Genomic DNA, 13,196 nt, shown 5'->3' with positions numbered 1-13,196 from the left:
CTGTGGCTCATTTTAGGCAGGGAGGCAATAAACAGAGCTACTGCACCAGGTTCCCCACCACACTGCACAGGGAAGGGTCTCTCCAGGAGCTGATCCTATACTCAGTCTGTCCTTCCATTGACACACCATTTTTCCCAGTAAAAAGTCACTTGCTATAGTTCTTACAGACAGAAGAGAAAATAATTTGAATAGGGGGAAAAAAACCCCCAAACCACCTTTTGCCACCACCTACATCTCCCCAAGCAGGCAGTGCCAAAACCCCAGGGGAAAGGCCTGTGTCCCACTGCACTGACAAACTATTGCTGACCTGAATCAAACACAAACCCCACAACATCACATCTTGTTTTCGCATCTAGTGACAAAAATTACAAAAGCAAAGAGGAATGGGTAAGTGGCACGGCAATCTGAACCTCTGCTCCTCTAGGAGAGCTGCTTGGCCACTAGTTTCTCTAACTGCTTTTTGAAAAATATCTGTGCTAGCATGCACCACCTATTCAGCAACGTCACTGCCTTTTCCTAATTCCTGCCCTTAATCCCAAGTGAAAAATTCCCATTTTCCAGGACAAACAGCAGTGAGCAGTTCCCGCTATCTCAACAACTCACCAAAGAAATCAGACAGAGGGACACAGTTTAATACCTCCTGCCTGGTTTTTATCATTTGCTACCTTATTTAGCCAAAACTGAAAGGCAATGGAGGCAGTGTTAGCTGGACTGTAATGCCCCAGCTGCTGACTCGGGGCGTTTTTGTGCTCAATGCTCTGAAGCTGACCCAAGGCTGACCCCTTTTCCTCATCACTCACAGCGTCAGCCATGAGGCTTTTAAGTTTTTCAGTTCCAACTGATCTCATGTTGGAACCCTGGGCATAAGAAAAATGCTTTTCTCATAAAGAAAAGCAGCACAATATTAATTATGGCCTCAGCACACTAGTGCCTGAATTCAGGTGTTTCTGTGGGTGCCATAATCAGAGAAAGGTCTCCAGGTTAAAAAAAAAACAAACCCAAACTTAGATAGATCCTAATTATGGGAAAAACATACAACACAACCACCTGAAAGCCCCATAAACCTGGCCTTGCACTGACTTTCAAAATTACAGAGCTGAGGGTGTTGCTGGGGTTTTTTTTCCTTTTTTGAATCAAAACACAAAAGCACCATCTACATCAACTTGGAAAAAATAAATAAAATTATCCTTCAAAAGAACCCAAGTCAGCGGATTTTCTAAAAAATATTCTAACATAATGTAAAGGGAAAAAAGAGGCTTTTGTGCTCTGTGTGGTACATGAGGGATGGGTGGGTTTGCAGTACCAGACACTGTGTGCTCAAGTGGAAGGATACAGGCACAGCCTCACTCTTAAAAAAAACCAAAATCAAACAGATTTCATGTCTGACACTTGCACAGCTGGACAGAATCTGTAGAAGACATCCCCAAATCCACTATTTCTTCAGAGTCCCACAGACATCTTTTTCACTCTATTTGAAAAACCCTTTTTGAGTCTATGCAACAAAATAAGGCTCCAAGTGCTAATTATAAATCACTGATTACAGTTTGATACTAATATAGAATATCTGATAGCTGAGTATCTTCACTAGAGCACGGTGGTTTTCTAACAACAGATCTCAGGTGAACTAGAATTAAACTCTGAGGTTAATGCTGAAAACATAACAAGAACTGGAAGAAAAAATAAAATTGTTTAAAAGCAGAATCTCCCTAATTTGTGCATGGCTTCTATGTCTTATGGCAGATTTCCCCAAGCATACTTTTAAATAAACATTTCCAGAAACACTGAACTGACACTGCTTTTGGTACATCCCTCCTAAAGTGTGCTGGCAAGCAATGACTTTCAAATAGGAGCAAGTTTACTTGGAGAGGATACAAACCGTTACAATAATTAATATAAATCAGTAACTAAGGCAAAGCTCTTCTGCTCTCCCAGCTTCCAAATTGACAAAGTCGCATGTGGCTCAGGAAGCAAGAACATTTTGGCAGGAGACGTTTGGTGTTCCCCCAAAGCAAACAACAAATAAAGACTCTCCTTACAGTATGTGCTTGTATTGAAAGTCTATTAAAAACACAAAACATCTGTTACACTTGAAAGATTTTAAAAAACAAGCCATGCAACTGATATCAATACTTGTAAGCAGGTAAAATCCCAACAGGAGTCTTTGTTCAAATATTGCCTCAAAATGTCCCAGCTCTCTACAGAGGCACATCCTCATGAAGTTTAATTTATCAGAGGCTCAGTGTACTTGAAATCAGGTTTAAATATGTCTTACCTCAATGTCAAGTACTTCCACTGTGTTGTCCAACATCTTTATTTTGACGGGGAGGTCACGCTCGTGCGCTTTGGCCGGCGATGATGCCATGGCAGTCAGGAGGTTCTGCCCTGGCTCAAGGGTACTCACTCCTGAGGTCTTCTGGGCACCCAAACGAGAGCCCGGCGTCTGCAGAATCCTGTATGTTCCTTCTATCTCTCCCATCTTCTAACTGCAAGCACAGTCTGTGGAAACATGGAATAAAGTAGAGGGTCAGGGTTAGAGCCTGAAGGACTTTCCATTGACATCCTGTATGAAAATGCTACCCACTAAAGCACTACCACAAAATTCTTATTTAACACTCTTTACCCCACTAGCAAAATCAGTAATAAGGTTAATGAAACTCTGGACAGAGCTTGGAGCAACCTGGTCTAGAGGAAGGTGTCCCTGCCCATGGAGAGGTTGCAACACAATGAGCTTTAGGGTCCCTTCCAACCCAAACCATTCTATAATGACTAAAATCCAACAGCTGGAAAGAAAAAGTAGGAAAAAACCCTAACCATTCTGAAGCAAGGTTAAGAAATGGGATAGCTAAACCTGTGCCTTCTGCCCTCCCAACATGAACATTTTAGTTTCAGACAAGTTTTCCTGCTGATGAGCCCCCTAACCACCAGCAGAGTGAGCACTGGGGGACAGTGAAGGGTAAGGCAGGTACCTCTCACTGGTACACAGCCATCCCATTGACTGCACACCGAGACAATGAGAACTATTAACTTCCTGCATCCCCAAAAGGACTCATGCAAACCCTTAACTGCTGACAGCTCAGAGCTTTCATCAGGCACTGCGACAAGGTAACAGTTCTTCACCTCACTAGCAAGTTTGTGCTATGCCCAGATTAAATCGGTGGGCAAAAATCTGTTACAGAGACATGCACTAGTGAACACAGGCTGACTCCTACAGCATGAGCCTTGCTGTCACGGCTTGGGGGCAGTTGTGCAGAGCAAATGTTTAATTTGACATGGGGAGAGAGTCCCATGCAGCTCTCCGCAGCTCTCCCGTGCTACCAGAGCAGTGGGGAATCACAGTGGGGTCTACATGAAGGTGAGGTGTGGGAAATCAAGGCACAGAAAGCTCTCAAAACCTTGTGCATACAGGTCCAGACAGAGATGAATACAGGGCTCGATTTGGGACCTTGGGAAAGGCTTCCACATTTAGAGACCAGAAGCAAGAATGTGTATTTGTAGTTTAAGCAGAAACATGTTAAGCTAGGTAATAGAAAGCTTTAGAGTAGGAAAGTTTGACCAGAGAATTTGTTACAAAGATAGTAAAAAGTTTTAAGGTGTTGTACTGTAGGTTTGTGTGTCACTATACAATTGGTTAAGAAAATCCACACTGCAGCAAAACATGTAAAACAAAATAATTAGCAACTGGTGTGAAGACACTAACAAACTTCGTGGCAGTAGTTTATTGGCTAATAAATCTTTAAAAGGCATTGTAGCTAGAGATCTTGTGACCTCTGACAAATAATGTGAAGACATCCTCACCTTCCATGAGACTGTAGAAGATAAGAGCAATAAATCACTCTTTTAAACACACAGGGAGGCTCCTTGGGCCTTTTGGGTGAATTACCCAAACACCACCCTGTGTCTCAACACTCCAGAGTATGTGGTGGGACAGCCTTCACATGGCTTCACATCCAAAGGAGTGATAGGTTATTCTTTTGTGACAAAGGTGTTTTGTCAGGAAAGAAGAGAGGCAGCCTGTGGAAACACTCCTTTGTCTCTCTGCTCAGAGTAGGTAGGCAGCCTGCTCCACGGATTTGAATGAAGCCAGCCTTACATGTCCTTACAAATTAGTTGGGGGTGGTTTACGTTTCAATTCTCACACACATCGAGACTGGTTAAATGTCTTCCTGGCTTGCAGCCCAGTGCATTTTAACATTTTGGGGGGTTTAATTTTTATTCTTGTAGATCCTGTAGAGATAAACTTATCCCAGAAGGGCAGACATGCCCCCCCACCCAACCACACCCACCACAAGACTTGTGTGGCCTCTGAGCCCCTGCAGAGCCCTGTCCAAGCAGCACAGCTGAGACCACCCAGAGGCACTGCCAGCTCCCAGCTGACAACATGCAACAAGAAAGTGTGACAATCACAGAATCATTTCAACTGGAAAAAGTCTCTGACATCATCAAGTCCAACCCCTAACCCAGCACTGCCAACACCACCACTAAACCATGTCCCCAAGTGCCCCATCCACACGTTTGAACCCTTCCAGGGATGGGGACTCCACCACTGCCCTAGGAAGCCTATTCCAATGCCTGACAAACCTTTCAGTGAAGGATTTTTTCCCTGATACCGAATCTAAATATCCTCTGACACAGCTTGAGGTCATTTCCTCTTGTCCTGCCCCTTGTCCCCTGGGGACAGAGCCTGACCCCCACTTGGCTGCACCCTCCTCTCAGGGAGTTACAGAGAGGAAGAAGGTTCCCCCTGAGCCTCCTGTTCTCCAGGCTGAGCCCCCCAAGCTGTGCCTCATCTGACTTGTTCTCCAGACCCTTCCCCAGCTCCACTACCCTTCCCTGGACATGCACCAGGGACCCAAAACCAAACCCAGGATGAAGGATGAACTTAACCTTCAAAGAGGACACACACTGCCCAATGCCCAACCTCCCAACCTTTGGGTGACAAAAATAATCAGAAAGTTTCTTTCTTGGGGTGTTTGGTGCGTATTTTGTGGCTCAACTTCTTGGTTTGTGTGACCACACAGCCAAGGAGAAAAACGTTTAAGTCATAAATTTTAAAACCACCCTAACAACAGAATTCAGCAGAAAGAGACACCCAGGTTACACCTTTAACTGCTAATCTGAAAAGAAACCAGAGCTTGATCTGGTCATCTATATGCCCTTGATATTGTGTCCCTTATCAGGTAAATTTTTGCAATTGGCATTCAGGAGCTGCCCAGAGTGGGTCATACTCCTCACGAGGCTCTTTATTAGCCACCCGCTCTGAAAATCAGTGCTCCAGGAGCGTTCATTCCCTTCTGAATAAACAGCTCCTGGAAGAGACACACACTGCAGTTACTCAAAAGGAAAAAAATGCAAGCAGCAACAGCCAGGGCAGCACAAGGAACAGCCCTGCAGCAGAGACCTCAGAGCCTCCCCTCCAGCTGGAGCCAGCTGCTTCCCCAAGGCAAGGCAGGCAGGCCACCCAAGGCCGGACTCAGGAGGAGCTCCTGGGTACTCTCTAGCTTTGGGCACCAGCCAGGAGAGAACAAAGCCATATCAAACAGAAATTGCACGTGTCAAAAGTCCTTCCCCACAGGTGGTAACAGGAAAAGTGAACTCAGTGGGGCTTGACCTCGTGTCCTCCTAATGACATATTCCGAAAAATATTTACACCGGCCAACATTCAGATTTTACACCAGCCAATATTCAGATTTTAAAGCCCAAAGAAGCACTAGGCAGAACACACGATGTGCGGAAGCAAGCATGATGCTCTCAGGAGCAGTGGCCTGCTGTGCCAGCTGGGAGCATCTTCCCCATGCCACATCCTGTCCCCTCCCAAGGCACCCCAGTAAGGCCATCACAACTATTAACAACCCCCAAACAGCCCGCCCTGCTCCCACTGCCCTCTACACCCAATGTGTGAGGAGCGCAAACCAAGCCGAGCACTATTTCCAGTTTCACCACCAGAGTCACAGATCATGTTTTATGTACTCTAACTACATCTGACATTTCTGGACAAAAACCATAGTGCCATGGTTCAGGAAACACTTCAGTTCAAGGGGCTGACTACAGTAAAGGAGGAGGAAAATGAACTAGTGAAGCCTGAGACAGGCTGCAAGCTCAGAGAATATAAAATTTCTACAGGCAGAGCATCCCACAGCACCAGGAGTCTCCAGCTGTGGGCAAGCCACAACAAGATCCCAACAATGCAAAACTAAAATGCAATATTACCACAACATCGGTGTTCTGGGATAAAAAAAATCTTCCCTGCATTGCCTCTCCCTGAACTTGTTTGCACCCAGTGCTTATCCTGATAATTTCCTACAAACTGGGTCCAGGCACCAAAGCTTAATCTGCTCCCTGAAGCACAGTGACTGAATGAGTGTTGCTCTCAGCCCTAAATGAAGGAGCAAACAAAACAAAATTTATAAAATTTAGGTAGTTGTATACAAATTTTTTTTTTTAACTTTTTGTACCAGGTACTTTTTGAAATAGCTCTGTAGTCACCATGAGTTTCATCTTCTACTTGGACGGAATAAACTTATTTTTCAGAAGCAAGACAGTGTTTTCAGCTACCAGCAAATCTGGAAAGGCAGCTTATACCTGAGGATATGCAAGATCATAGAAACATAGAATGGTTTGGGTTTGAAGGGGCCTTAAACCCCACTTTGTTCCAACTCCCTGCCATAGGCAGGGACACCTTCCACTAGACCAATTTACTCCAAGCCCCATTCAATCTGGCTTTGCATACTTGGATGATACCAACGGCTTTCAAAGGAACTCCTCTGAGCACGGTGTCCTTTGGACAGTGGCAGGATCCGTGTTCCATCCCTCACCCAAGCAGAAGGCAGATCTGAACTAAGGGCAGTTTCCCAGTTGCCGAGTGTTTGCAGGGTGGTCCCTGCCTTCCGTGGGAAGGGATCGCTACATACGGAGCCGCAAGGAAGTACAAAAAAGCAAACTTTCCTCTTTTAACTTTCTCACTAAGCCACCGCCACCCGTTAGCATCGCTGCACTGAGCTGACACCGAATGATGCAGCAGCAACGAAGAGAGATGAAGATTCCCAGTGTCCAGGTGTGAGAGGAGCGACGTGTCTCCCTGCGACCCGGACCTCACACTCCCCTACGGCCCCGTCCCTCCTCACGGCCTCGAAGGGCTTCATGGCTCTCCCCCGCACAGCGGCACGGCCACACGCCGGCTCGGAAGGAGCTGGATGGGCGGGGATAGCGGGGAATGTCCGCAGCCGGTCCCCGCCAGGTGAGCGGGGCTGCAGGAGCGCCGCAGGACCCCCGCCAGCCCGGGCCCCGCACGGAGGCGGCTGCAGGGGACGGGGCGTGCCGGGGCGCGGCTGCTCGCACACTCCCAGCCCGGGAGAGCAGCTGCGAAGCCGCCCGGGCCAGATCTGCGGCAGTCCCCAACGAAGCCGCTCCCCGGGCCCCGGCAGCCCCCGGGACGCTTCGGCGAGCCGCAGTCCTCGTCCCGGGGCTGGCAGAGCGCGGGCCGCAGACCCCGCTCGCTTGCCCGGCCCGGCTCCCACAGGAGCGCCCCGGGCCGGGGCCGCAGCGCCCGGCAGCGGCGGAAGCGCGGCCGCGCAGGCGGGGCGGGCCGAGCCACCGGCCTGGGGCGCCGCTCCAGCCCCCTGCGCTCCAGCCCCCTGCGCTCCAGCCCCCTCGGCTCCCGCCCCGCGCCCGCTCCCCGCGCTCCGGCCGCCGGTTCGGCCCCGGCCCGGTTCGCGGCCCGCAGCCACCGCCCCGCGCTCACCTCCAGGCCGGGCCCACTCCGCCGCCGCCCGCGCTCACACCGGCCCCGAGCCGGCCCCGCCTCGCCCCGCCCCGCCCGCCTGTGGGCAGCGGGGCCGGGCCGGGCCGGCCCCACCCTGCGGGCGGGTAACGGGGCCCGGGGCAGGCCCGCGGGGCGCCGCGCACGGAGCTGTACCGCGGGGAGACACGGAGCGGTACCTCCTGCCGCCCCACCGCCCGGCCGCTCCCGCCGAGCTTAGAGGATTGTTTTATAACAAAGCGAAACGCAAAGTGTGGTTTTCCAGCACGAGGAAGGCTTTAAAGGGATATTTCCGTCCGAAGCCGAAGGGCAGCCAGCTCACAGGCTGCTGCTGCACCCCAAAAAGAGGCACGTGAAATCCCCCAATGCGCACCCCAGACATCCATCGCAAACACCCCACAGATCTCATTTGCTCAGGGAAATACTGCCCTGGGGAACGACACCATGGGAGTAACCAGCCCCCCGGCCAAGCAGTGAACGTTTTAGGTCTTCACTTAGTTAAGTTTTTCACATATAAATTTTAAGTGGGGATAGAAACAGACTAAGAGCTACAGAACAGAGGAAAACGTGGGTGCTGCACAGAGGTATCGGGGCGTGTTGCTGGCCAAAGGAGCTGAAGACCACAAAAGCAGCATCCTCCTCCTCCTCCTCCCTCCCCAACCAGCAAGCCCATCCCTCACTGACACAGACAAGAACAAAACACTGGAGGAAATTCAGCACAGGACAAACAGATCTTTGCACCGTCTGGATTTCATCAGCCTCAAAGCCGAGGCCAAGGCTGGCAGATAACAGGATAGCCAGGAAAAGAGCTCTTCCTGAAAAGGGCCACCTTTCACAACCCCTGAGTCACCCATAGCTCACTACAATCTGCTCTTCAAGACAAGAAGCAACAGGAATGAGAGAAATCCTTGCATTTCTCTAGATATGGATTGTTGGCCGGTAGCATGAGAAAAGCAAGGAGCCATCTTGTTTCTGAGAGCTTGACCTTTTCATGGCAATATGAAAAACAAAATGTTAGCCTAGCATATGACTTTTGGTAATAAAAAACACATAAATTATGCAGAACAGCCCTTTCAAACAGAAGCAGCTTCATAACTCTCACTCACTAAAAGGCAACTTGCAAATTTAATGAGTAATTCCTGACTAGCAGCATTCTCATCTCTTCAAAAGAACAAAAGACACAAGGTTTTAAAAAACATGTCCCATAATTTTTTCTCCTTAAAAAGTGATGTGGAGCTGAAGAATCTCATGGATACAGAAAAAACCCCACAAATAGGAAAGTTGCAAAAGCGCACCCAACATTTTAGACAATTCCAGTCATAAGATCAATTGTGATTTCATTCAGGTGAAGTGCTTTCATTGCTGACAGGCTGTTTCAGTATCCTATTTGCATGGTTTTTTATCTGCAAATTAAGTGTTAATACAGTGTCACATCCTTCAAAGTGCAGACACTTCAGAGTCATCTTCATTTCAATGACTTTCTTTAACATCTGAAAAGAGCACTAAAGTTTTCTTGTGCAAACAAGCAGCTGCCACTAAGTCAGAGAACAAATCTGATGTGATCACTTTAAAGCCACATACCACCACACTCAGGAGAGGAGGCAAAATTACAGATGTGGCAGAGTCTTTAGAAACATCAACACCTTGCTGCTGTTCTTTATGCTTCACTCAAGAGTCCTGACTTTATTGCTTACCCAAAACATAAGTAATTTACTGAACTGAAACAACGCAGTAAGGAAAAGGCACAAAGGTCCCGTGTGTTTAACTGTCCTCATCCCGAGCACACACAGCTCGTTTCTGACCTGTCTACCCACACAAACAAAAAAAAAATCTTTTCCATCATATCACAGAATTCCAGAACAGTTTGGTATGGAAAGGACCTTAAAGACCATCTAGGTTCAACTCCTCTGCCCTGGGCAGGGACCACCTTCCAAAATCCCAGGTTGCTCCAAGCCCCATCCAGCCTGACCTTGGACACTTCCAGGGATGGAGAAGCCACAGGGTACAATTAGCAAGGGCCATATCAGGTTGAACCTTTGTTCTATACACTCAATCATTTAATAAACCCTCAGCAACTATAACAAAAAACATGCTTGAGATGTGGTGTTTGGCAATTTTGAAAACTAAAAGAGGGAGTGGATGTTATCTCTACCAGACTCAGCAGTATGCTCTTCACAGCTATCCACAAAGACTTCTGAGTTTCTGTAACACCCATTAAATCAAACTTTTCAGCCATCTAGGCAGTGTTTGAAGCCTTTAGAGGAGGAGGAGGAAGTTTAGAGACCAAAACTAAAAGAAGAATGTCATTACACATGAAAGCCAGCTGTTACTGTTGGAAGGATGCAGTGTCAGGACAAAGTACAACTTTCTCCTTTTGAGATAAAAACTGATAACAAGGTGTAACTCTCTCACTCAAGTAATATAAGAGATAATCAGCACCACGTTCTCCTCTTGGCCTGAGAAGGACAATTAGAATTACCCTTTCACTACGTTATAATATCATCTTTAATCACTCTCTGGATGAGGGTTGAGGAAGTCCTTCAAAGCAGACTTCTTATCCAACCCAGACAACAGCTGGAAAAACTTCTTTTTATTCAGATCCTTCACCATGACAAAGAGAAACTCTGCAGACTGAAAAATTACACCTATTGATGATTTTGTCAGCACATATTTTCCAAATACACACTACAAAGCTCTGTCTCTCAGAGGTCTCTATCTCATAACAACAAGGCAAGCAGTTTCAAATGCTTACAGTCTTCCCTTCTGTCTACAACAGCAAGTAGAAATAGCTGAAAGCAAAAATATTTACAACCATTTAAGCCAGCATTTTATACCGTGTACACCAAACTAACTGGTTTGGGTGTACACCAAACTACACCACACGTGCCCAGTTCACTTCTCTAGTGTGTTGTACTAGGACTCCACAGTGACAATACACATGGACATGCCAAGGATGAAAAAAGGAAGATGGATTGGTATGGGTTTCGTTGCAGGTGGGTCACTGAAAGCACCAGAATCCCTTTTGGGGCCGTTCACAGACCTTGGACTGCCACAGTTCACTGTCATTGTCCTACTTTGGTTCAAGGCAGAGCATTGTATGACAATTCTTTCATCTGTTACTCTACCTGGAGATATTCAACAATTTGCTGTAGGCATCATTAACCTAAGCCTAAGCACAGTGCCCCTTAGGACTAACTGGAAGGGCTGAGAGCTTTCTCCACAAGATGATCACTCTTTCCTCCATCGCTCTTGAGGACCTGGTGACACTGCACCACCTGCAGAGCACCTCAGAGGTCCAGTAGGGGAAAAACTCGCTTTTCCACGACTGCGTTCACATGTTAGATGAAATGTCATGACAATTAGTGACCACCTTGGCCATGTTTCTGATCTGGAACGGTTTCAGCCCTGACAAGTTCAGCCAAGTACTTTGCAGCTTGTAATAGCCTGTGCAGCAGAACCAGAGACCGGTTGTCTTACTGACCCATCCTCTGGATTGCCTTCCACATCACCTTAGACATCTCAGTAGGGACTAGTCTGCATGGATCAGCAAGTCATTCCTCAACCTGCCTCATCACTGATTAACCAGTTCTCTACCCAACAATCACAAAGAGCATATGTTTGTTTCTTAAATAGCAAAATAAAACCAATGTCAGTAATTTTAGTCAGGTGGTGCTCTGTACTAACAGCCCACCAGAACCCCAGATTGTAGAAAAATTGGAGAATGAAATCATAAAATGTGACCAATCTACCATCAGCAAATGACAAAAGACTCAAGTCAAGGTGAACAGGAATTGCCAGATAAGCAGAGATATGATCCACATGATGAGTACAAAGATTGAACAACACAGCCATACCTGTACATACCAGAATTACCAGAATTACTCTCCTGCTCCAGGCTCACTTACTGTTAAAATTGACCATAAATACTGTTTTTCAACAGCAATGAATGAAGATGCTTCAAAAATGGACAGAATGTACCTTGTTCTAGTGGCAGAGATGGAATGGAAAAGGCACTCAGCAGTAGCAGTACCTTGCTAAACCAACTGATTTCCACGCTACAGATACTTGTAGTCTCTGTGGCTGGGATTTTACACTTCCAATCTTAAATAATTCTGCCCCTCACAATCATGCTCTAGAACTCCTCCCGGAAAAAAAAAAATTCTTTGAGCTTCTCAGATTGTTCCCCTTTGGAGTATTTTTCAAGAGCTCTTTGACACATACTGCAACTTCTAATTACTGGCCTTTACAAAGCACAGAGTCCACCAGCTTTAGAACCATGACCTGAAATTAAACCCTTATTATTAACCAATTCTTTAGAACAGGCCTGGATACTTATGTACAGGAAAAACAACTGCTAACAGAAAAAACCCAAGAGGCTGCAATCCCTTTTTGCAATCATCTACTTTGACTTTCATAATTACATCTCTATTTTAACTTGGCTCTCATAGTGAAGGTGGCAATTAGAACAAGTAAATTAAGCACAGCATATGTTCATACCTGCACACACACAGATGCACTCACTCAGCAGCTTCTCTCAGTCTGTCTAGGGAACTTGTCCAAGCACGTCCTCCTTGCCCAGAAGGCTCAGTCTGTAGCCAGAAGCAGTTCTGGAGCCACAGCACAAAAATCAAGAGCGTAGACAAGCTACAAACTGCAATGAAACAGAGCCACAACACTGGAACAAAAGTCCAGGCAAAATCTGATGACTGTGTCTGCCGTGTTCTTATCCACAGGTAAAAGCTGAGACACAGACAATCACTTATTGCCCCCACGTGGTACATCAATCCTATTGCACAAAAGCACTAATAAGCCCAGAATTACTCTAAATTTGCTTTAAATTGAACCCAAAGGTTTTTTGATAGATGTTAGTTCTGTGACTGTAACAGCCTAAACATTAAGCTGCTACTAAATAGCCTTTTCTGTGATTATATTGATTTATTCCTCTCTCACACCTAATAATGTCTGCACAGTGAGGGCAACCAAGCATGTGTGAAGCAGCAAGGCCTGAAAACCAACCCCCCAACAAAACCGGGAGTGCCAGAAAGCTCACCCTGCCTTTTTATTATTATTATTTTTTAAATTCCATTGAGGTTCATCTCATTTCCCTGCCCATCAAATCAACCTGGGTTTTGTTACCTCAGAGAAGTTGCACAAGGGCTCAATTCAGTCATGTCTTGTACAGTGCCCCAAAGATCTACGTGAAAAATGTCCATGGGTGGTTGGGGGGGAGTGGGGAACAAGATATTCCCAGGGGGAATGTGGGGGAGAAAACATTGCTCCCCCACAGTCTGAAATTCTGACAAGAAAGAAGATCACCTCACCCTCACATACCAATCAACTTTAGTCAACAAGTCAACAAATGCACAAATGCCCAGTTAAATATAAAGGAGAAAAAGGCCTCATTCTGTTTCATGGACAAGGACACTTGGAATAAAATGAT

The 13,196-nt window shown here is 46.7% G+C and overlaps 1 protein-coding gene across 1 annotated transcript in view; it reads right to left on the bottom strand.

Annotated features, from left to right (window-relative positions):
- FARP2 (FERM, ARH/RhoGEF and pleckstrin domain protein 2) overlaps positions 1-7,821 on the bottom strand; it is a 73,445-nt gene extending 65,624 nt beyond the window's left edge. The window contains exons 1-2 of the mRNA XM_066194053.1: positions 7,739-7,821; positions 2,273-2,496 (exon numbers count right to left, since the gene is read on the bottom strand). Of these exons, the coding sequence (XP_066050150.1) occupies positions 2,273-2,476 (204 nt within the window). The 5' untranslated portion in view covers positions 2,477-2,496; positions 7,739-7,821. The remainder of the gene's footprint in view (positions 1-2,272; positions 2,497-7,738) is intronic.
- Positions 7,822-13,196: the final 5,375 nt, after the last annotated feature.

This window comes from Chamaea fasciata, unplaced genomic scaffold, assembly GCF_029207755.1.
Source record: "Chamaea fasciata isolate MVZ Bird 193981 ecotype frontalis unplaced genomic scaffold, bChaFas1.0.hap1 SCAF_11, whole genome shotgun sequence".
Taxonomy (NCBI): Eukaryota; Metazoa; Chordata; class Aves; order Passeriformes; family Sylviidae; genus Chamaea; species Chamaea fasciata.
Note: the sequence above shows the minus strand (reverse complement) of the source record. Positions and strands in the feature narration are given on the sequence as shown.